Consider the following 22,739-nt stretch of genomic DNA (forward strand, 5'->3'; position numbering starts at 1 on the left):
ATGCCATCCCCCCTCAACTCGAGTACTGGATGTGACAGAGCAGAGAAACTTCTAAAACATGCAGGGCAGCGATACACACTCTTTCACCAAAAGTAAAAGAATGCACATGACATTGGTAAAGGATGTATTCTTTAAAGTATGAAACATAGAAAAAACAACACGCATTTACAAAGCACTATTCAATGCTTTACTAGATAAACTACAAATTGAGGATTACAATGTCTTCAGTTAAAACTGAAAAAAATCTGACTTCCAACAAGCGAGGAAGTCACTGGAAGTTCTGCAAATGCCATCCATCCATCCATTTTCCGCCACTTACCTGGAACCGGGTCGCGGGGGCAGCAGTCTCAACAGGGATGCCCAGACTTCCTTCACCTCAGACACTTCCTCCAGCTCTGAGGAGGGGAGCAAATGTCTGCAAATGTCTTTACTAAAATCTTCAACATCTGTTGGATATTCAAAATGATGAGTAAAAGGTTATGATGTACCCGTCTTAAAATGAATCCAAAAAACAGGCAGGAAAAGGTCCCCACTACAGCATATAAAAGCCTACTTATGAAACTTTGAATTCAAATTCATTAGGATCTAATAGGATCCAATAAGATCCATCTTTCATCCAAAGCTGGTAGGAAGAAAAATGTACTTAATACTCCTTAAGTACAGTCAATGTCTGCATGAGTCCCTCGGGCCTGAACCTGCCTGGGTCCAGCCCTTTTAGTTTAGGGGGAGACAGAGAAGAGAAGCTCATGCCAGGCCAGCAGAGATGATCATCTCCCACCTGCAAGAAAAACCTCCAAATCCTCCACCGTCCTCCTCTGCCGCCCCGAAAACCGCCTGTTATAAATAAAGGAAGAAAAAATAAATCAATCAATAAAACTTGACCAAACTGCAGTCTGAATGAAAGTCATTTACATTTTAAAAACACAACTAAAGCCAACAAGGGGAAAAAAAGGCTTCCCTTAATTGTCAAGTTCCAACACTTATAAAGTCAAAGATTTTTCCTCACCTCCACGGCCACCTCCTCTTCCTCCTCTGCCTCCTCTCGGTGGTCCTTTCTCCCCCGGCGGCCGAGGAAGGATCCTTTGCAGTGGGAGGAGCTTCATTGGATCGATATAAAACTGAAAGAGCAGCAGGATATTACATCCTGGTTAGCATGCAGAAGTAGTTGAATGGATCAAAAATAAAAATGTTTATTGATTTAATTTACTAATTTTTTTACCTTCTGTAGTTTCTTAAAGGAAGACGCCTTCATATTATCAGAGAGCTTCACTGAAAAATAATGCAAGAATGAGTTAAGGAACACACAAGTATTAGGTGGCAACACAGAGTCTCACAGTTCTCCCCCGTCTACCACAGACTGCCCCCCCCACCCCACTCTATGTTACATTAATGCAAAGACCCACTTCTGACCTTGTGCGTCACATTAACGCACATCCCAGGTCACCTTTGTACAGACTCATTACTCCGGCACTTTAAAACCAACATGTTGTAAATTTTTTCTTTTAATATTATTTGTTCTTTTGTATTGCACCAATCACCACAACAAATTCTTTGCGTGTGTTAAACTACTTGGCAATAAACATCTTTCTGATTCTGATTCTGAGTCTTAAATGGCTAAGACTCCAATGAGAAGAACAAGGATACGAAGTCGCGTAGTTGGCCGAATATTTCATCCACTTTCCCAATCTGCTCCTTGTTTTCCAAGTACACCGGGGCGTTGAAGTAGGGAACTTTGTTTTCCTCTGTTGTACACTTACAGACGATGTCATCTTCACATGGATGCACAAACTCTCTCAACGCTGCAGATTGGAGACAAAAGATGTAGTAATCATCAGGACTATAGTCCAGGGTGGGTGGATTTAAATACCAGAAATCACACTTCAATAAATATTTAAATGGTTTTCAAAAATGCAACAACACTTATATCAGTAAATCCATTATTTGACCCTTTACCATATGCAGGTAGAAAGTGAAACCATTTTAGGTGTTCTCTCTAACTTGTTGTAGTTCTACTGTTGGTAATTCACACAAACCAGAAGGGGGCATCTCAGCAAAGCATTTTAAAGCAGCAAGCCAGCATCAAAGAGCCCTCTTCTGTCACACCAGCTCATACTTTACATATACCACAATTAGACTCCAGTCCACAGTACTCACACACAGGACACAATCACACAACAAAACAGATCAGTTCTAACATGAATGGCCTGAGTAAAAATGGCTACAGATAAAGTTTGCTTTATTTAGAAAATTTCAAATATATAATTTGATGTTCTCGTTAATTCTCGTTCTCGTTTTTATTAGGGCCCGATGCTGGAAGTTTCTGATGAGTGAAAGCTGTCCGGATGTTGTGTGTTTTTTAAATCTTGTTTGACAAAATAAATATTGGTTTAAAAGTCTAATCTTGTTCAGTCATTAAAACACTTACATGTTTCATTTAGCGTCAGATGAGATGCAGTTGCACACCTTTACCTGCACGATCTACCTCATTTCCTTCTTCCAATTTGATGTCAGTTTCTGCAGGGCATGCGCCAGTTTTTTTTTTACAGGGAAATTGAACAGAAACGCCGAAAACGCATGAACTAATGGTTAAAATTTAACAAAGCAATTGAAATGTGTAGGCCCTGAAAACTTTGGAAATATTAATTTTGAAATCAAATGTCCATAACTCTATATAATGTTTTAAAAGCGGATTGATTGTAATTGATATGCGTCATTAACCTCGCTTCCCATTAGATTGATGGTTTTTGTAGCCAATCACATCGCTGAGTACAGTTGTGTAACGTCTTCCTTTGACCAATCAGCGTTGAGCTCTGTGAAAGGAGACCTGTAACTGTGCCTCTTTGTGTTGACATTTTCGGAGGTTTGAGAGGTATTTTCTTTTTCTTTTTTTTTTTAATATTGACTCTGTTTTCCTTTCCTATCAAACAATATTCTGTAATGTGAAAAAAACGTGCATTGTGTCCAGCTGCCAGTGTGTCGATAGAAAGCCCTTGTTTATAAAGCAGACACCTGCTCGACTGGCGCTAGCAGCGTCTCATTGTTAGCGTCAGCTAACGTAGCATGGCGTTTAAGGGGCAGTTTGGAGAACGCAAATGAATGAAAATGTGTGTGATTCAATTTATGTGGAATTGTAATGAAGGGAGCATATCATTTGACTCACAAAATTGCTATCGGGGTCAAAATACATGTGAAGACAAGCTAAGAGCATCACACTGTCGCTAGCAGTTAGCCGGTAAACACGCTTGGTGTTGGTTTCCTTGGTTCGTCTATAAACTACAATCCAGTGACATATATGAGGCCAGCATGTGTGTTCAGCCGGTTCCGTTTGTAACCCTGTTTCTGGTTCTGTCTTCGTCTCTTAGTGTTTGAATGGATATTACCAGGTGTTCGGAGAAATGGGTAAAACAAGAAAAGGTTATTGTACATATCAGTCCTCATTTCATAAAATCACGACATCCATGCTTAGTTGGCATTATTTTAGTCATCTAGTGATCAGATGTGATATAAATATAGATGTATATGTTTTTAAATAGCTTGTCCAGTAATCTGCCTCGATTATATAAATCAACACTGAAAGATGGCAGAAGCAGCTGTATTTTTAAACCTTTGTTAGGTTCATAACATTGAGCATGCTTGGTGATGCTGTTCACTGCTGACTTTATGCTTAAAATTTGGGAAAAAGTCAGCTTTTTTTTAATTCAAGATCTTAATTTATTATTTTACTTTCACCAAAGCGTACCCATAGCTGTGTTTGTCTATTATTCAACTGATGCTATTGAAAATGCAATTGGTCCAAACTAGATTATACATAGAGGTATTAGCTAAATGAATAAATAAATAAACTAGAATGCATCAGCTAGAAAAGCATTAACCCGATTAAACTTTTATTAGACCAACCATTGAGCTTGCCATTAATGATTAAACAATATGGAAAAACAAGTGCCAGCAGCAGGGAAACGTTATTGAAATAAGGTTAATTCATGTATTGCTTTAATTTTGTCCAGATTTTTTGATTGATGTAAAGATTATTCTGGTGATCTAGAAAAATAATTGTAGTCAAGTGCAAACAAATAAAATCAAACTTGTATTTATTTATTTAATCTTACAGATAAATAGCTTGAAGTAAGAAAGGCATTTGGCTTAGATTTTCTTTTATTCATTGTTAGCTGGCCTTTTTGTACATTTCATTTGGAAAGGCCACAAAATGCTGTAAAAGATATTTTTTGTATTTGTTTTTGTTGCACTCACAAATGAAAGCAATTCATTTTCATCTAGTAAGTTTTTTTCAACATTTTATTTTAAACCATTTCATTCAATAAGTGTGTTTTTAATGCAGCTGTTATTATATTGTTGTTGTTTGTACAGCCATTACGGACATAATTTATTTTCTGTTCAATTCTATTCAGGAGAGGCCTCCAACTTCCTCGATAATGCTCTCTAGCAAGAAATCAGATGCTGGCTCCTCTTCCTCCTCCTCCTCGTCTTCTAGCGGAGCAGCAGGAGGGGAAAGGGCCTTGGTTGCTGATGCTCAAACTGGTCCTTCAGCTTCGGCTGCAGGAGCTATGGACTCAAAGAAGAAGGAGAGGTCTTCTCCTAGTGGGGAACCTGTCGGAGCCTCTTTTCCCCACCAGTCAGGGCCTGGAGGGGCAGATCAGGACTCAGCTGAAGTCCGTCGGACAAGTCGACGCAAGCGAGCGAAAGTAAACATTTTAGGTTTCTGCACCCTTTCGAGGGAATTTAAAAAAAAACCCAACAACAACCCAAAAACATATTTTGGCAGGTTTGAATTGATTCTTTTCTTTTCTACAGCTCTTCCTTGTATTGATGAAGGATCAATACATTTCCTAGAACTTGATCTTCAGATGCAATGTTGCTCTGGAGATTAAGTCACATATATTATGTATACATTTTAAGTGTACTTCAGTGGAAACTAGAGCATTTTTTTTTTTGTTTAATGCTCATAGTATTTTTTGGTTACTCCTCCAAAAGGTATCAGGACTTTTCACAGGAGAGACTAAAAAAATGAGGTCACGAATCCCGGTTTTAATGATGCTTTTATTGTGCCCACCGCTGCAGGTGGAGTACCGCGAGATGGACGAAAGTCTCGCAAACCTGTCTGAGGATGAGTACTACTCTGAGGAGGAAAGGAACGCCAAAGCAGAGAAAGAAAGGAAGCAGGTCATCCCTCCTCCAGCTCCACCAGTAGAGGAGGAGAATGATAGTGAACCTGAGGAACCATCTGGTGAGTCTGAAATTATACTGAGAGAAGAAACTTGTGCATTCGAAAACTGTTCATGTACAAGCTTTTTTTTGCTTTGGTACAAAAAAAAAATTAACTGCTCTTTCCCAAGTGACCTCTATGTCTGTTCATTCACCTTCTGACTTCAGGGGAAGTAGAACATAAATGCTTTTGATGTTAAATTGATCTAAGATGACAATGAGAGAAATATCAATAGGTCTGGAAGGAGCTGCTTTCCAGAGTCGTCTTCCGAATGACAGAATGACATCCCAGGAGGCAGCCTGCTTCCCAGACATCATCAGTGGTCCCCAGCAGACTCAGAAGGTCTTCCTTTACATCCGCAACCGTACAGTATGTGTCTCTTTTAATACATCACTCTATGTTTACAGATAGAGAATTGTAGGATTGGTGTTTTCAATCATATGTAGAGCTGATATTCATGTTAATCTCATTTAGCTCCAACTGTGGCTGGACAACCCTAAAATTCAACTGACTTTTGAGGCTACAGCGCAGCAGCTTGAAGCTCCATACAACAGTGAGACACGGACCTAAACTTTAATCATCTGTTGTTGTAATTTGTGGTTGTTTTCCTTTTTTTCCTAAGCAGACGCATACATTAAGCCTTTATTTTCCATCTTTTTTTCATAGGTGATGCCGTTCTGGTCCACAGGATACACAGCTACTTAGAAAGACACGGCCTTATTAATTTTGGGATTTACAAGAGAGTCAAGCCATTACCCAGTGAGTTCATTCACATTACTGTTTATTGATTATGAGCAACCAACTTTATACAGGTCTTAATCAATAATTCTTCCGATAAAATAACAAATTAAACTTAAAAACAATAGCCTGTAAACAGAACTTAGAGGCATTGGTCATGGCCTGGTCAAAGGTAACACCCAGTTGAATTAACTTTCTATTTGTTGTTGCAGCTAAGAAGACTGGGAAGGTTATAGTCATTGGAGGAGGTGTGTCTGGACTTGCTGCTGCCAGGCAACTTCAGAGCTTTGGAATGGACGTTACAGTGCTGGAAGCCAGGGTAGGACTTATCTCCTTTTCTTCTTAATTCTTTCTTGTCACTTTTATTTTTTACTATATTATGTTATTATATAACTTATAACCTGTATAACTTATAACTAGGGCTTTGATTTCCATTTTCACAAAAAAAGTAAAAAAAATAAATACAAAAATTAATATAAATTAATTTTCCACATATGATCTCTTATGGTCTTAATAACATACACTTCGGGCATAGACTCCCAGTTGAGGTCACATTAATATTATGTCCAAAAACATCTAAGGCAGAGAACCAGTGCCCTGCATATTTTAGACGTTTCCCTGCACCAACACACCTGATTCTAATTAACTGTCCTCATTAGCTTGTCATCAAGGTCTGCACAACACTGTATCAGTACTTGTATCATGGTGTGCTGAAGCAGGGTAGCATCTAAAACATGCAGAGCAGTCGTACTCGAGGACCAGGATTGAGAACCACTGATCTATTACCATTTACTGTTCACATTGATTATTTTGTAGCTATGCAGAAATTTGATTTAGTCCGTAATGTAAGTTTACAGTGGGAATATCAACATTTTTATTTTAATTATAAGCAACATGGTTCGAAAACCAGTGGGTAAAGGGTTTAAATCATCATGATTTTGATGATGGCTGCAATAATCATGATTACTTTTTTTTTTTCCTTGTAGAGAGCAACCCTAGATATAGCTTACTTTGTGGATGTAAAACATATGGTATCGTTTTATCATTAATAGAATCGCCTGTTTGCCTCCACCTGCTCGTAGCCAATGAAGTCTCCTTTCATTTAAAAACGTACAGTCATCCTAAATGGAATAATTGCTTCTTTTTCTTTACGCTTTAATAAACATGCTGTCACCATGCAGGACCGGGTTGGTGGCAGAGTGGCCACGTTTAGGAAGGGCAACTATGTGGCCGATCTAGGAGCCATGGTGGTGACAGGGCTGGGTAAGAATCTGTTTCTCCCCCTTCTTTGTTTATTGTATATACTGTAGTCACACAAGTTACAACAGAGTGTGGGGTTTCAGTCAGCTTTTGATGCATGTTTCTGTTGTCACCAATACCTATGCAGTGCTACATTTTTGGAACTTGCATGGGGTCAAAACAAGCCCCTGCTTTGGGTTAGGTAGTTCAGGATTTCTCCCAAAAACTGTAGTCTGTAGGTAAGAGGTGACGATGTTCATCCTTCTTGTTACAATTCCAGCCTTAGGGTTGGGCCCTACTGCTACTGGAAACTTGCCTATATAGATCTTATTTATATGTTTCACAGGTGCAAATGTTTGAATATATCTTTTTTGTTTTTTATTCCACATGCATACTTAACAAGTGATCTTAAAGAACAACATAAATTTGAGATTTAGATAATTTGTTGAATCATAAATAGCATTTATTCCCAGTGGCAGATATTTGTACATTTCTGTTTTTCAGTCAAATATATCGATGCTCTGCACCTTTTTTTGATCATCCTGCAGAGGGTGACACTGCTCATGTGTATGCTTGTCATTTGTTTTCGTTTGTCGGTGTGTGCTTGTTCAGGAGGGAATCCAATGGCCGTGGTCAGTAAGCAGGTTAATATGGAGCTGGCTAAGATCAAACAGAAGTGTCCACTGTATGAAGCCAATGGTCAGGCTGTGAGTATAAGATCTACTATGAGTAAATGTAGTTGCCTTCTCCCCATTATGTCACAACCAAGTCCCTATTTACAGTCATTGGATGTACACTTAATTTTTACTTGTGATTGTCAGAAGTCCCGTTTTTCTAAAGTAATATATTACTTAATACTTTATAGATGAAAAGAGGTTAATAGCATTAGCGGCATGCATGATTTAGTCTATCCGGCTAATGAGTGCAACAAATAAAAATAAACACATTATTTCCTGGTTTGGTAATGCTGACGCTCATTCTTAGCATTCCCAGTGTTGGCAGCAAATTTATATGAACCACTTTATTTTATATCTTGTCAAACCTCTTGGCAACGGTTTCTGCTAACAGCAGACCAGATCAGCACAATGCTCAGCAGGAATGTTGACTGCTGCACTTTTGGCTCCTGCTTTCTTAGCACACCCTACATCTTTGTTGGGTTAACCCATTCAGTCGTTATGTAACATTTACAGGATTTTACCTTTCAGCTCTGGTGTGACTCGCATGCAATTATTGTTTTTATAGAAAAAATGAACATCAATACCAAGTCAGAAATGTACAGTCAAAGTGGAAAATTTGATCCCTCAAAATATATATTTATTTTCCATGAGTAATAAATTCTATAAAAGTTTTGGTGGATGGTTTAGTTGGGACCTGTTTCACAAAGGTCAAAAAAAGTAAAAAAAAAAACTACCGGTAACTTGGAGTCAACAAACTCAGAGTGTTTGGTTCCAGGAAAGGTGTTCAGAGCTGGTTCAGACAACTTTTGAGTATGTTGACTCTGAGTTACTGTGACTATAAAAAGCAATCGTCAATGGAGCTCAGATACTGTGATCCCCTTGTAAGCTTAAGTGAACTCTGTATTTTCATTTTCTAGAATGGAATAAATAAGTGGAATTATATAATAAATATAAGCATCTGTTCAGAGAGGTGCAACATGGCTGTTGACTAGGGCTGTTCGATTTTGCCCAAAAATAAAATCTCAATTTTTTTCTCTCAAAATCCGATTTTCGATTACGATTATTTTGTGAATTGACAAAAGGCAAAGAAATGATTTCAAATATGCTGTTTTTTTATTGAACATTTGCCCCATTGGGCTTTAAGTGCAAACTTTGCTCTTACTAAACCAAAAATGAATGAATAAAGTGCAAAACTCTGTAAAATAAGTTGAAAAAAAGTTTTATATAATAAAATATAAAGTTTTATCTCTGGAAAAAAAAAATCAGCAAATCAGCACTTGCAAACATACAGTAATTTATATTTCCAATTAAATAAAACAAGACATTTTCTAATTAAACTAAACTGGGTCTTTGCATGCTAAATAATAATGCAACCCATGAAGGAGGTAGAGGTGTCAGTAATGTCAGTCATTACATTTGCAAGTTTTTTGCAAGGAACACGAGCCGGTCTACCGCATCTGGCTTGAGGGATGCCCGGTGGCATGTTACAACGCCCCCTCCTACACTAAAGAGCCTCTCCGATGGGGCACTTGTCGCAGGTATTGAGAGGTATTTCCATCAATCATTAATATGGTATCAATCATTAATATGTGTGCAGACAAGGTTAAAAAAAAAGAAGTGAAAAATCGATTTTACGAGTTTCACGTTTTAACATCGTTCTAATTACATAATCGCGATTACGATTTAAAATCGATTAATCGAACAGCCCTACTGTTGACATCTGAGAAAATTGCAGAGCGAATGAATGCAAAGACAAATTAAAATATTATGAGTGTTTCGCATGAATACAAATGAATGTAGATGTGTGTTTTCAGTGTTCACTGTCATGTAGGCGCAATATTGGAAGCAAAAACATAACAGTCTTGGTTGAATTCACTTAAAAAAAAAATACTTTGGAGGAATGGAAAAATCAGGAAACTACGGAGGAGACTTGAGCTCAGTGCGGGGCCTCCCGGGGTTGGTAGAGGGAGCAATGCCCAGGACTGACTTAGGTAGGAACACTGGGGGAAAAAGATGGGAAAAAAATTGGGATATAAAAAAAAAAAAAATCTATTCGGAGCATCAATGTACTATCCTGGTAAAAATGCGTCATCATTCAGACGTTTCTAAGATGTCTGTTAAAAGCTCGATTGTCTAATTAAATTGAACTTGTTTCAGCGTTATCCAGAGGAGACAGAAAGTAACTTTGGTGGTAACAGACTCCAAGTACATTTGAGTTACCTTGCTTTCTCAAAATGGCTCATCTGACTGCTCTTGCTCAGGTTAAGTGACCTCGCTTTGTGAAACGGAAAAATAAGGTTCAACATAACCCGCTTGGATACCTTGTATGGTTATAATATAAGAATGGGCCTGTCCAAAAAGTGCATGTGCTCATAAACAGTTTGATCAGCTCTCGTGTTTCCTTACACTTAAATAACACTGGGGTTTCCAACCATTTCTGAAAGAAGGGCGTGTTCAATCTTCAATTGGTCTAATTTTGAGTTCAGTTTGACTTTCAGAGTAGTACACTCATGTACTTAAAATGAATCTTTAATATCTAAAGCAGGGGTGGGGAACACTGGTCCTCAAGGGCTGCTCTCCTGCATGTTTAAGATGTTTCTCTGCTTCAGCATGCTGTGATACAAGTAACTGTGTCATTAACAGACTTGTGCACACCTTGATGACAAGCTGATGATGACCATTAATTAAGATCAGGTCACTGATCTAAAGAAAACTTGGTACTCTACTCTTGATATTTTACTTAGTGTGTCATGCTTGGAATCAGCAGCTGCTTAAGTTGCCCACACCACCAGTTGATTGTAGTTAAGTTTGTGTGATTACTGTGAATACTTGATGGATCAGTTCATTATGGATTAAAAAAAAACTATCAATACAATATTTTCTGTTTTATTAACAAAGGATTGTTTTACATGTGTTATCCAGAGTTCTTTATTTTTGTTCAAATCTGTTCTCTGAGCCTGTAGTTGTTGTTTTCCTGCCAGAATCTGGCTTTTTCCATGAGCCATAAAACACAGGAAATTATATGACTTCTCTTCCTTGCATGTCATCAGATACAGCTTTACTTCCCCTCAGGACAGAGCTGAAAAAAGACACTTTTCAAAGCAACGATATGTTGTTGTACCACTTCTGAACGCATGATGGCAGCATATTACAGGAACGCTGCTGTGCCAGCCACATGTGTTGTACGTAATGAAGTGCATCTGTAGTGGGACAAAGTGGTATTACAATATGTACCTGAGCTTTCCACTCATAAGCACAGTATTTTAATGTTTTAAAATTAAGAATAAACGCTGTTTGTGCCTTTTTGTTTTTGTTGTGCTAATTAAGTGGCTGGAACATTAGGGGACTTACTTTGAGGTTGAGATGAGAGGACTTTGGGACATCATCATATGTTTTTTCTTTATTCAAATGTTTTTTTAAAAAGAAAAAAAAAACTGGAGGAGAAGACTGATTTAATGTACATGATTTACTTTAGTGCAAACCTGTTTTGAGGTTAAAGTTGTATTTACTCAATACGTTCTTTTTCTTCCCCCCTCTCCCCTTTTTCTCTTTTCAATCCTATCCATGTTCATGTTTTGGTGAACTGCAAAAGGGTGAACGGTGCACAAGTGTATGTATATGTTTACATTCATTATCTATTCCTTATTTCCATGTTGAATTTTAACAAAAGCATTTCAGCTCTGTTTGAATTTCTCTTTACCATTTCTCATCCATGTACGAGTTAAAGAAACAAAACTGGAATTTAACCCTCATCTTTTAGGAATACAAAATTAACACTTTATTTTGCTTCTTTAAAAAAAATTACTTAAATTATTAACTATAGTCTTATTTTAAGATCCAACAGGTTTCCCCCTGACTATGGCAGTGAATAGCTTATCTGAAGAACAGCTGCATGAATAATCTCATCATATCTTGTTTATTTCTTTACACTACTCACGTTTAATAGAATTAACATATTTAATAAGATTTCCGGTATAATTAGAGGCAAGACTACATTTATTCAAACCAGCTGAGTACTGCAGATATAGATTCTAATAAAATCTAACACTATCAATCCTTGCTGGTCATATTAATTGATTCCTGTAGCATTTTATCTGTAAGTTAAGTTCTCACCTAATATTGGCTCCTTGTTAACAATTTCTGAAAACATTTATCAAACTCTCTGCTTCATCATCTTTTGCTGATGTTATTAGATTAATGGTTTAATAATGACTTGATATCACAGATTCTTTAATCAGTGTATTTATTATGACTGGTGCCACACTGCCATCCTGTCTCGGTCCAGGTGCCAAAAGAAAAAGATGAGATGGTGGAGCAAGAGTTCAACCGGCTGCTGGAAGCCACCTCGTACCTCAGCCACCAGCTGGACTTCAACTTCCTCAACAACAAACCAGTTTCTCTGGGACAAGCCCTGGAGGTGGTTATACAGTAAGTACACTGACTGCTAAATGAGCTCACAATGAACACATACTGTGTGTATTCTGCACCTAGGGAACTTAAAAAAAAGAAAGAGTCCGTCAAGATACAAACAAATTTGATACATCATAAATCTTTTATCTTTGTGTGCAGGCTACAGGAGAAACACGTAAAAGATGAGCAGATAGAACACTGGAAGAAGATTGTCAAGACTCAGGAGGAACTCAGGGATCTTCTCAACAAGGTGAGCAGAAATGATGGTTTCTGCTGCCAACTTGACTTTCATGTGTCGTCACTAATCCCCCCTCTTCCTTTCTATTCCCCCAATTATTCAGATGGTGTCTACTAAGGAACGTGTTAAGGAGCTTCATCAGCAGTATAAAGAAGCAAGTGAAGTCAAGCCACCAAGAGATATCACAGCCGAGTTCCTGGTGAAGAGCAAACACCGAGACCTTACTTCACTCTGCAAAGTAAGAGTTCCACCTTTTTGAAAACTCCTAAAAATTAAATCAAAAACTAAAAAGTGTCATATGAAAACTAGGGCTGTTCGATTAATCGATTTTAAATCGAAATCGCGATTATGTAATTAGAACGATGTTAAAACGTGAAAATCATAAAATCGATTTTTCCCTTTTTTTTTTTTTTTTTTTTTTTTTTTTTTTACCTTGTCTGAACACATATTAATGATTGATACAATATTAATGATTGATGGAAATACCTCTCAATACCTGCGACAAGTGCCCCATGGGAGAGGCTCTTTAGTGTAGGAGGGGGCGTTGTAACATGCCACCGGGCATCCCTCAAGCCAGATGTGGTAGACCGGCTCGTGTTCCTTGCAAAAAACTTGCAAATGTGAATAGCAAATGTAATGACTGACATTACACACCTCTACCTCCTTCATGGGTTGCATTATTATTTAGCATGCAAAGACCCAGTTTAGTTTAATTAGAAAATGTCTTGTTTTATTTAATTGGAAATATAACTTACTGTATGTTTGCAAGTGCTGATTTGCTGATTTTTTTTTTTTTTTTTTTCAGAAATAAAACTTTATATTTTATTATATTTTTTAAAACTTTTTTTCAACTTATTTTACAGAGTTTTGCACTTTATTCATTCATTTTTGGTTTAATAAGAGCAAAGTTTGCACTTAAAGCACAATGGGGCAAATGTTCAATAAAAAAACAGCATATTTGAAATCATTTCTTTGCCTTTTGTCAATTCACAAAATAATCGTAATCGTAATCGAAAATCAGATTTTGAGAGAAAAAAAATCGAGATTTTATTTTTGGGCAAAATCGAACAGCCCTAATGAAAACATTAAACTGAAAACCATGCGTCTGTTAAAGTTAGTTTCAGTCTGCTGATTGTTGGTCTGTTCAGACTACATGACTCTGTTTTATCATTGGAAGTTTCTCTAATCACATTATATGATTGATTGTGTCTGATACCTCCAACATATCCAGATATTTGGCTTGTTTAATATCAGTAAACCATTGGCAACGGCTCTGTGACACATTGGCGAGTGTCTTTGATGAATCTTTGAGTTTTTCACCCATCAGGATCTATTGCCCATCCCAGCTGTCTACCAGTTTTTACCGCTGACTTCCTCAGAGAGCTCTACGACCGGCAAATTCAGCTTTAAATGGTCTAGTTTGAAAAACGTCTTACATTTTTTTACACGGCCTACCTTGAAGCTCCAAGCTGTTTGTCCAGACCGTCTCTTTTGAGATATATTGATGACTTTATCAAATCTTTTACAGCACAGCTCTCAATCACAGTAGTGGATTTGAAATGCTGCCAATGCGGAACAGTGTTTATAGTGTCTGTGTTTTCATTTGCAGTAGTTTAAACTAACTTTGCCTATCGCTGATTAGTAGATGTATCCATAGACCAGGTGGTTGACCCACCACAGTCTGTATGACAGAACTTTTGATCTGAGGGGCCAGCATTTGTAAAACAGGTCATTTACAACAGAATTACAATTGTAGAGAAGCACTTGGATGTTAAATGGGCTATTTTATGAACAAGTATGAACTACTAGATCGGGGTAGATGCTTCACAGAATTTTAATGCTGTGCTGTCTAAATAAACCAGACAGGCTGTGTTTAAGTGGTTTAATGTCCTACTAAGATGTATTATTAGCGAGTGCTGGTGTTTTATTTTTGGTTCAGATAAATCACCTCTACTACCGCCGTGTGTGTGTGTTCTAGAGGGACGTTTTAGTAGGTTTAAACAGCTGGTTTCTAAACTTGATTTGTCTGCGATCCATGCACTGTCTGAGAAACCACTTCAAGGCTTTGAGTCACGCTCTGATGGTCTTTATGTCGGCAGATGTATACACACACTTTGAGCAAGACCGACAGATCTTTTAAGAATGTGTTTGTGTGCACATTGACATACCTTTACAACTACCGCGTATGACAAGATTTAAAATCTACTGAGGGGATTACTGTCTCAGTATTTTTATCGAGATATTTTCATGGTATTTTTGCCGCTCTTTGTGTTTCCTCGGGAAGACTGTGCCAGTAATAGTCTGGATCAGGGCTTGGTAGGTGGTAATACCAGACTATTACTGGCACTGTTGTTGTAGTTCATTTTGTTGTGATGAAATGATGAACAGGTTGAGTCAGCTCTCTGTCAAAGCTGCCTGTCTTTTCAACATAAACTGAACATTTTGGGTGTGTACCGTACTTCTTGTGTACACACACCTCACACGTTCACTTAGTTTAAGACAGGACCTCCTGAAGTCTGACTATTAGTGATGCACCGATTGTTCGGTAACCGAAATTGTTCGGCCGAAAATGGCAAAAAAACACTTTCGGTGTTCGGTGGAATAAGTGGGGGAAAAAACGAACAATTAATAACGGCGTTGTAATATAAGGAAATAGACTGGCCGCTCCGTCCCGTAACGTTGCCCACTACATAAATCGTTGGCCAACCAAAAACTAACCCCATAAGAATTTTACCTAACATTCACCAGGAGGTGGAACCAAAACAACATAATGCTGGGAAATTTAAAAAATTTCATTTTTTTATGTTCAATAAATATTTTCTACCTTGTAATTTTGTAAAAGATTTTTTTCTTTTAAAAGCATGCCTAAATCAAATGTATTTGATTTATGCAATGGTGAAAAAATTGGCAAAATAAATGAAAAACTGCTGAAGAACCATGTTCAGTATTGTTCGGTATTCGGCCAAGTGTTTATTATTATTTTTGGTTTCGGTTTCGGCCACAAATTTTCATTTCGGTGCATCACTACTGACTATGTTCAGTTTGATGTGAAATATCGTTCAAAGATAATTGGTGAGATGAATTGGCACATCGTTAACATAAGGACCCTTAAAGAATTACTACTGATACTTCTGGTCAAAGTCTCTATTAAATATGTTCGACGGTCTGTCTGGTGCTGCTTCGTCCCCTTAAATTGACTCTGAATTGCAAACTGAATTCAGATTCAACCTAGTTATACTCATCCTCATGTCTGCATCTCTGTGTAGGAGTATGACGAGTTGGCCGAGCTGCAGGTGAAACTTGAAGAAAAGCTCCAGGAGTTGGAGGCCAATCCACCCAGGTAACCATGACTATTCCGTTTTGATGTGGATAGCTGCTTTTTCTTTTACTTATGTGCTATACAGATGTTGCTATTTTGACAAAGTCATAGACTGTATAGAAATAACTGGACAAACCGAGTGTGACAACAGCCATAAGTTTCCTATTATTATATAGAGTGCTTTTGATGCTTCTTTTGTTGTCGCTCTAACTGCCCTCATATTGGCGGGAACAGACTCCATTTATCTCTAGTTGATTGATAAATGGCTGTTATGAGCAGATCTGGAAGCTGGCTGGAATACTGCACATTAGCTCAGTTACCATCCATCCTCATTTCAGTTATCGCTAATGAAACAACAACTGAAGCGAGTACTGCCAGAACTAAAATGTGGACTAGCAGGGCTCTGCCAGACCCATGCAAACCAAAAGCTTGTCCATTGGCCTAGGCCAGTGGTTCCCAACCTTTTTCCTTGCAGCCCCCCCTACTTGTGTCTAAGACCAGCCAGGCCCCCCGACCCGTACGTACCAGCACCAAAATAGTCTTTAATTGAAAAAATTAACATTAATTATGTTTTTTTGATACATTTCTCTTTGGTTTACTCTGTATACATATGACTTTGTTTTTCTCCAATGTCACCAATGTATAAAATACTAGGCACAAAAAGACATAAAAGGACATAAAAATAATTCTGAAAAATGTCTCTTTTAATATGAGACCAACATTTTTTAACATTTTTCCTTTAACAACCTGTCGGAGTAGATTAAATGTTGAGTAATGATATAATAATAAGGAATTAAATCATTTCCTGTGTTAGTGTATAAAAAACACAAAAAATATTCAAGACATTCATAAATTATTCCTAACAATGTCTTATGAATGACTCATTCGCAAATATAATTTTTACAACTGCATAATTTGAAAGCAGACAAAGTTTCGCGCCCCCTCAGAGATCTCTGGCGCCCGCCCAGGGGGGGCCCGGACCCCAGGTTGGGAGACAATGGCCTAGGCGACCCAGACATGAGTTCCAACTTAAGCACAAAGCAATGATGGTCAGTAAATCAACCTGGAAAGGTCCTGAAATGGTCTTGGATGAAGTGTTGCCCAGCCATGCTGCTCCAAGAGGTAGAAGCTGCTGAACTAGAGGCAGTTTGGCTCACCGTCCTCTGGTTAGTCCTGGCCAGCAGCCTTTTAGTGGTTTTAGTAGCGTTGACAGTACAACTCGCCATACTATTTTTAAGATTAAGCACTGTTAGGTTCTTATTCATAGCTCAGAAGTCAAGTTTGCCAAAGGTACAGCTAAAACATAATCTGTAATGTAAAAAACACATCCCTAAATGGGCATTTGTAGCTTTCTATAATTTTACTCTAGTGTGTGTGTCTGTGTGTCTGTGTGTGTCAGTATCCCAGAATGTATTTCAAATCAACAAGCACAAGTAATTAAAATAAAAGTAGTTTATAATGGCATAAAAATAGAGCTTATTTAAAGTTTTCTCCGTCTTTTTTAGAGTTTTTTTCTTTTCACTTTCAACAGAGTATTTATTTTTTCCCTTTATCTGCATATATATTAATAGTTAATACTGTGTGTGTGTGTGCGTGTGTGTGTGTTCCTACTGTGAAGTTGAACCCTTTAACACAAGGGTCAGATTTGTAGTTAGACCTCAGTGATCTTTCAAGGAACTGCACTTGGAAAACTGCATTTGTTAACTCATCTTTTTTTAACACAAACATTTATCGTTCAGAACTTTATTACATAAACTTCTATTTTGAAGCACTTTGTGACCAGAATGAAAAATGTTTGCTTTATAATAATAAATATACTTGCTTAGCAACAAGTGTTTTCCATGTTTTGCCCTGTGGCGATGCACTTTTCGTTTTAAGGTTATGAAATTAACAGACGTTTAAGTGCAAATGTGAATCTGCCTGTTGCGTCCTTATGGCTGTCAGTGTAGCTCACGTCTCTTTGCTTCCCTTTTTTCCCCCCACAGCGATGTTTACCTTTCATCCAGGGATCGGCAGATCCTAGACTGGCATTTTGCCAACTTGGAGTTTGCCAACGCTACACCCCTCTCCACCCTGTCGCTCAAGCACTGGGATCAGGTTTGTACACGTACCCACTTTGAAATGTCATGACTGAGAGATACAAGACAACCATCAAGACGGCAGAATCACTTAAGGGTTTATGAAATCTCTTATGCATAGAAAGTTAGTGCAAATGTGAGTTGTCATTCAGTTTGATTGTATCTGGAGTTTTGTTGTGCTACTGGTTTAATTTGTTGTTTTCTTCGAAGGACGATGACTTTGAGTTCACTGGCAGCCACCTGACAGTAAGAAATGGTTACTCTTGTGTTCCTGTGGCCCTTGCTGAAGGTCTGGACATCAAACTAAACACAGCCGTGCGACAGGTCCGATATACTGCGTCTGGTACGTGCCCAGTTTGTGTGACTTTTTTTTAAAGTGGGAAAAAAAAGAATAAAACAAGCAGCTGAAGAACTTCTTATGCATTCCTACTTTAGGCTGCGAGGTGATAGCCGTCAACACTCGCTCCACGACCCAGACATTTATATACAAGTGTGATGCTGTGCTGTGCACGCTGCCCCTCGGTGTGTTGAAGCAGCAGCCTCCCGCAGTGCAGTTTGTTCCCCCGCTGCCGGAGTGGAAGACGTCAGCCATTCAGAGGATGGGCTTTGGCAACCTCAACAAGGTCGGGATTTAACAGACACACACCCACATGTCTCATTAACTTTTATTTAACTGAGGTCCTTTCCTTAAAGCCTTAACATACACAAATGACCACAACATACTTTGAGTTTCCTAAACATTAAACCTGAATATGTTTGAAATTGCCAAAATAGCACTAAACAGTCTGATAATGAAGCAGGAAGTGAGGGATTGCCGTGTTAAACATCCATCAGTGTCTGGATCATGTATGCCAGCTGCACTGGCACTGTGTCAAGTCTGAGCTCAATCTGAGCTCAAGTTGTGCTTCTTAGTCCTTCGGTTTCTGCTGCAGTGTTTTCACACAGCAAGCTTGACCTTGAACAGCAAAAACCCGGTGAGAATTGTGAAACATAATCAGAATTTCCTGATCTTTTTTACAAATAGCTGAGTTGTACAACTGCTGTGTTCAACCCACTTCCTTCCTTTTTTCTCTTTCATTTCTTCATATGAATCATCTTAGGTGTTATCATTTATCAGATATGGGGGGTGGGGGTGCTGTGAGCATCAATGTAAGGATGTGTGTAAAAATGAGTGTCAGTTTTTATAAGTTGTTGATTATATTATATAAATGAGGAAAGGAAAAAGTTCCTTAAAAGGAACAGAGATTTTTATAAAACCAAGATGCAGGACAAAATTGATGGAACGTTGTGTTTCTGTGAAAGGAATCAATTTATGGAACAATCTGAACAGAGAAAACAAAGAATCCAAATCAAACATTACATTCAAAAGAACAATTTAAAACCTGTATGTTAAGGAAATATAACGAAAAATGTTGAGTTTGATTGACATACCCGTAGGCGGTGGTAATTTTATTTAATGTTATTTTAATTTTATTTTAGTTTTTATTCACTTAGTTTTTTGTTTTTTTAATTATTATTAATTTATGTTATTTGTGAAAGGGGCAGATCAGATAAGATTCTTCTTCTTTCTGCTCCCTTTTCATTCATAAGTTAGGAACATTTGTATTTGTGTTTGTATTAAATTGTTTTGTTTTTTGAATGAAAATAAAGAATAAAAAAATTAACAAAAAAAAAAAATTATATAAATCACTTTGCACTACTGAGTATTGAAAGTGCTGTATAAATAAAGTTTGATTTGATTTATTATAAAGGATTTGGTAGTATATTCAAAACAGACGGGGTCTTGTTCTTGCCTTTTTGTTGTTGTTTTGCTGATGGAGTGTTGGGCCTTGCTTGGGGAGGTGGAGCGAGAGCCTGTTAGCATAAGAATAGTCCTCCTGTGATCATTCTGCGTCACTCCTGCAGCTCTAGCTCTCTCTCTGTTGCTCAGCATCATCTGCAGCAGGACAGTTTATCTTCGTACGCTGCTGCAGCACAGAGGAGAATGCTGCATTATTATGCAACCTGGGCAGCTTGTATCACTGCATCTCCAGCAGGGGGAGCGCCGCCATTCACATAACTTCAGCTGGCTGCAGTTTAGATGAACATGAGATTATCACAGTTAGTTGAGCTTTAGACATTGTTGAAATGAGCACTTTGATTGCTATGCGACTTATTTTGTTCTCGTCTGTGTTTTGAAGGTGGTACTGTGTTTTGACCGCGTGTTTTGGGATCCAAGTGTTAACCTGTTTGGTCACGTCGGCTCCACGACTGCAAGCCGGGGCGAACTCTTCCTTTTCTGGAATCTCTATAAAGGTGATGAGATTACACATTAGTTATGAATGCCACTGATTTTTTTTGAAGCCCTTTGCAATGGTGTGCTAATGTTTTGATCTTGTTTTCTCAGCCCCGATCCTTCTCGCTCTCATGGCTGGTGAGGCCGCTGGCATTATGGAGAACATCAGTGATGACGTAATCGTCGGACGGTGCCTTGCAATTCTCAAGGGGATATTTGGAAGCAGCGCTGTACCTCAGGTACATGTTTGAACATAAGCTATAAAAAGCAAAGACTCAAGCATTCAGTTATTCAGTTGCTTGTGTGTTTCGTGATGTTGGTTTCCCCGTCTTTCTTGACTTTGGCTTTAATTAAGAAAGAAATCTATTTCGAGTTCATTGCACATATCAAATTGCCTTCAAAAACAATGCTTAAATGTGCCGTAGCTTTCCCTGTTATTTTTCCCAGTACTTCATGTGGAATTCATTCCTTTTTTGACCCTCATCGTAACCAGCTCGCAGCGAGCATATGTGAAAGCACTCGCAAGCAGTCTCATCCAAACCACCCATCATTATAAGTCATTTGCTTCTGGTTTCTGTTGGAAATAAAATCACATGCATACCGGCCAGCTTGGGAACTGTCCACCATCCAGCTGTTTACAGGTCCTTCTAATAGCGTCATGGAGACTCCTGTAATGTATGTGGTGTTGTCTGTTGTCATGGCAGCCCAAGGAGACTGTGGTCACACGCTGGCGTGCAGATCCGTGGGCGAGGGGCTCCTACTCGTACGTCGCAGCAGGTTCTTCTGGTAACGACTACGACCTCATGGCCCAGCCCATCACACCTGGACCAGCCATACCTGGAGCCTCGCAGGTGAGCGCAGGAGAACAGAATCCTTATCGTGCGGTTCTGTGCTCCAGTGAGTCAGTCAGTAGGAGAGGAGTCATCCCAGTCTGCCCACAATTTTCAACCAAACCAAAGCGGAGCAGTTTATTGCCCACACAGATGTTTTTGGCTGTTTTGATGTTTGTGTGCAGATTGATGTGAACATGTCATCTTTATATGTTGACTGACATGCAGCTACCACCCTCTTCCCAACCAAAACTATAATTCATATTCCCATTTTCCTTTCATTCTTCAATATATTGGAAATAATGACAAATAACTTCAATTGTATCTGTTTTTCTCCTCAGCCGGTCCCTCGTCTCTTCTTCGCCGGTGAGCACACCATCAGAAATTATCCCGCTACGGTTCACGGCGCCCTGCTAAGCGGCCTCAGGGAGGCCGGACGCATCGCGGATCAGTTCCTGGGTGCCATGTACACCCTCCCCAGACAAGCCACTCCCACAGCCACCAGCAACCCCCAGCAGGCTCAGCCCACCGCCAGCGTCTGAAACACTCTCTCTCCAGTCGCGTCGGCTCAGGACTTTCTGACAACTATGGCAGTTCATGAAAAAAACAACCATGAACTGGTGACATATCTGTATGTGAACATGCAACAGCTTTGTATTGTTGCCTTCACGCTGATAAAGGACAAATCGATAGATCATTTTCTTCACTGGAACAGTTCAGTTGGTGTAATCAGCAAGTACCCACATGGTATACCTGTATTAAAGGACGCACTCTACTACAAAGAAGGACTAATTCTCATCGAATACTAATGTGAATGCTATAAATGTGTGATTTGTCAACTTTTAAAAAGAAAGATCACAAGAATACTTATGGTAGTCAGTGATTCAGTCATTGGCCTTGTGTGGAACTTGCTGTAGGAGCCAAACATGTTCATGAGCTCTGGTATAAAGTTAAAAGTTGTCACTAAATGAACACAGAACATAAAGCTGCATCTTATACACAGATGACAAACTCGGTAGCATGCCTTCTCTACTCAAACCTTTGCATTTTGAAGGAAGACCTTTCCTTCTGTTACACTAGAGGACTTTCTTTCTCTAAAAGCGTTGCTCTGTACTTTAGCTCTTTGAAATTTAATTAGTATTATTTAGGCAGCAGAGTTGTGATGAATTTTAAAGCAGATGGTTATGTTTAAAGAATTGTGAATGTTTAGTTGCTATCGCTAAGGTTAAAGTATTTTATTGGTTGTCAACACTTCTTTTTTGTAATTTCTTTTTTGTTATATCATTTTGATATTAAATGACCAAAACTGCATCTTTGTGTTTCTTGAGAATGAGCTTTTATATTCTACTTTGTCCAACTTAAATACACATCGGACTGCTTATCTCAAACATGAAGATGGGATGCTGAAACAGTCACGTGTGTGTACAGAAATGACATGGAAGCTCCTTTTCTGACCCTTTACGGCAGGTCTGGCCTCTTCCGTGTGTGTGTGAGTCCCTGGCAGTGTCTGTTGGGGTGGAGGGTGTAATTCTGTGCTGCAGGGCTCTCTGACCCTCTGTTTGCATGCACTCTTGAGCATCAGAGGCCTTGTTTTCCCTCAGTGCTGCGGTTATTATCATCATGACCAAAGGAGATGTTTGATGTAACGGCAGTAATTTGAGCAGGGGTTTTGGACTCCGGCACTCCATAGTTTCACCTCCCTGGTAAACCATGT

At 38.7% G+C, this 22,739-nt stretch overlaps 1 protein-coding gene and 1 pseudogene across 4 annotated transcripts; one reads left to right on the forward strand and one right to left on the reverse strand.

The window, feature by feature from the left end:
• Positions 1 to 744: 744 nt before the first annotated feature.
• LOC133462137 (H/ACA ribonucleoprotein complex subunit 1-like) lies at positions 745 to 2,046 on the reverse strand (annotated as a pseudogene).
• Positions 2,047 to 2,801: 755 nt separating this feature from the next.
• Positions 2,802 to 22,334, forward strand: kdm1a (lysine (K)-specific demethylase 1a). Of its 4 annotated transcripts, none has more exons than XM_061743493.1 (22): positions 2,802 to 2,869; positions 3,363 to 3,414; positions 4,407 to 4,700; positions 5,074 to 5,242; positions 5,457 to 5,590; positions 5,696 to 5,774; positions 5,888 to 5,980; positions 6,172 to 6,278; positions 7,141 to 7,222; positions 7,811 to 7,905; positions 11,468 to 11,485; positions 12,161 to 12,303; positions 12,445 to 12,535; positions 12,627 to 12,761; positions 15,790 to 15,863; positions 17,828 to 17,939; positions 18,131 to 18,263; positions 18,356 to 18,543; positions 20,101 to 20,215; positions 20,307 to 20,434; positions 20,900 to 21,046; positions 21,367 to 22,334. In XM_061743493.1, the coding sequence occupies exons 2-22, from the start codon at positions 3,370 to 3,372 to the stop codon at positions 21,565 to 21,567; spliced, it is 2,583 nt and encodes an 860-aa protein (XP_061599477.1). In that variant the 5' UTR covers positions 2,802 to 2,869; positions 3,363 to 3,369; the 3' UTR covers positions 21,568 to 22,334. The 4 variants fall into 4 exon arrangements, with proteins under 4 accessions (XP_061599477.1, XP_061599481.1, XP_061599480.1 ...); XM_061743496.1 differs by having other exon boundaries at positions 2,809 to 2,869; positions 3,363 to 3,399; XM_061743497.1 differs by lacking the exon at positions 3,363 to 3,414 and having other exon boundaries at positions 2,808 to 2,869.
• The last annotated feature ends 405 nt before the right edge of the window (positions 22,335 to 22,739 follow it).

This window comes from Cololabis saira, chromosome 16 (assembly GCF_033807715.1).
Source record: "Cololabis saira isolate AMF1-May2022 chromosome 16, fColSai1.1, whole genome shotgun sequence".
NCBI classification, from domain to species: domain Eukaryota; kingdom Metazoa; phylum Chordata; class Actinopteri; order Beloniformes; family Belonidae; genus Cololabis; species Cololabis saira.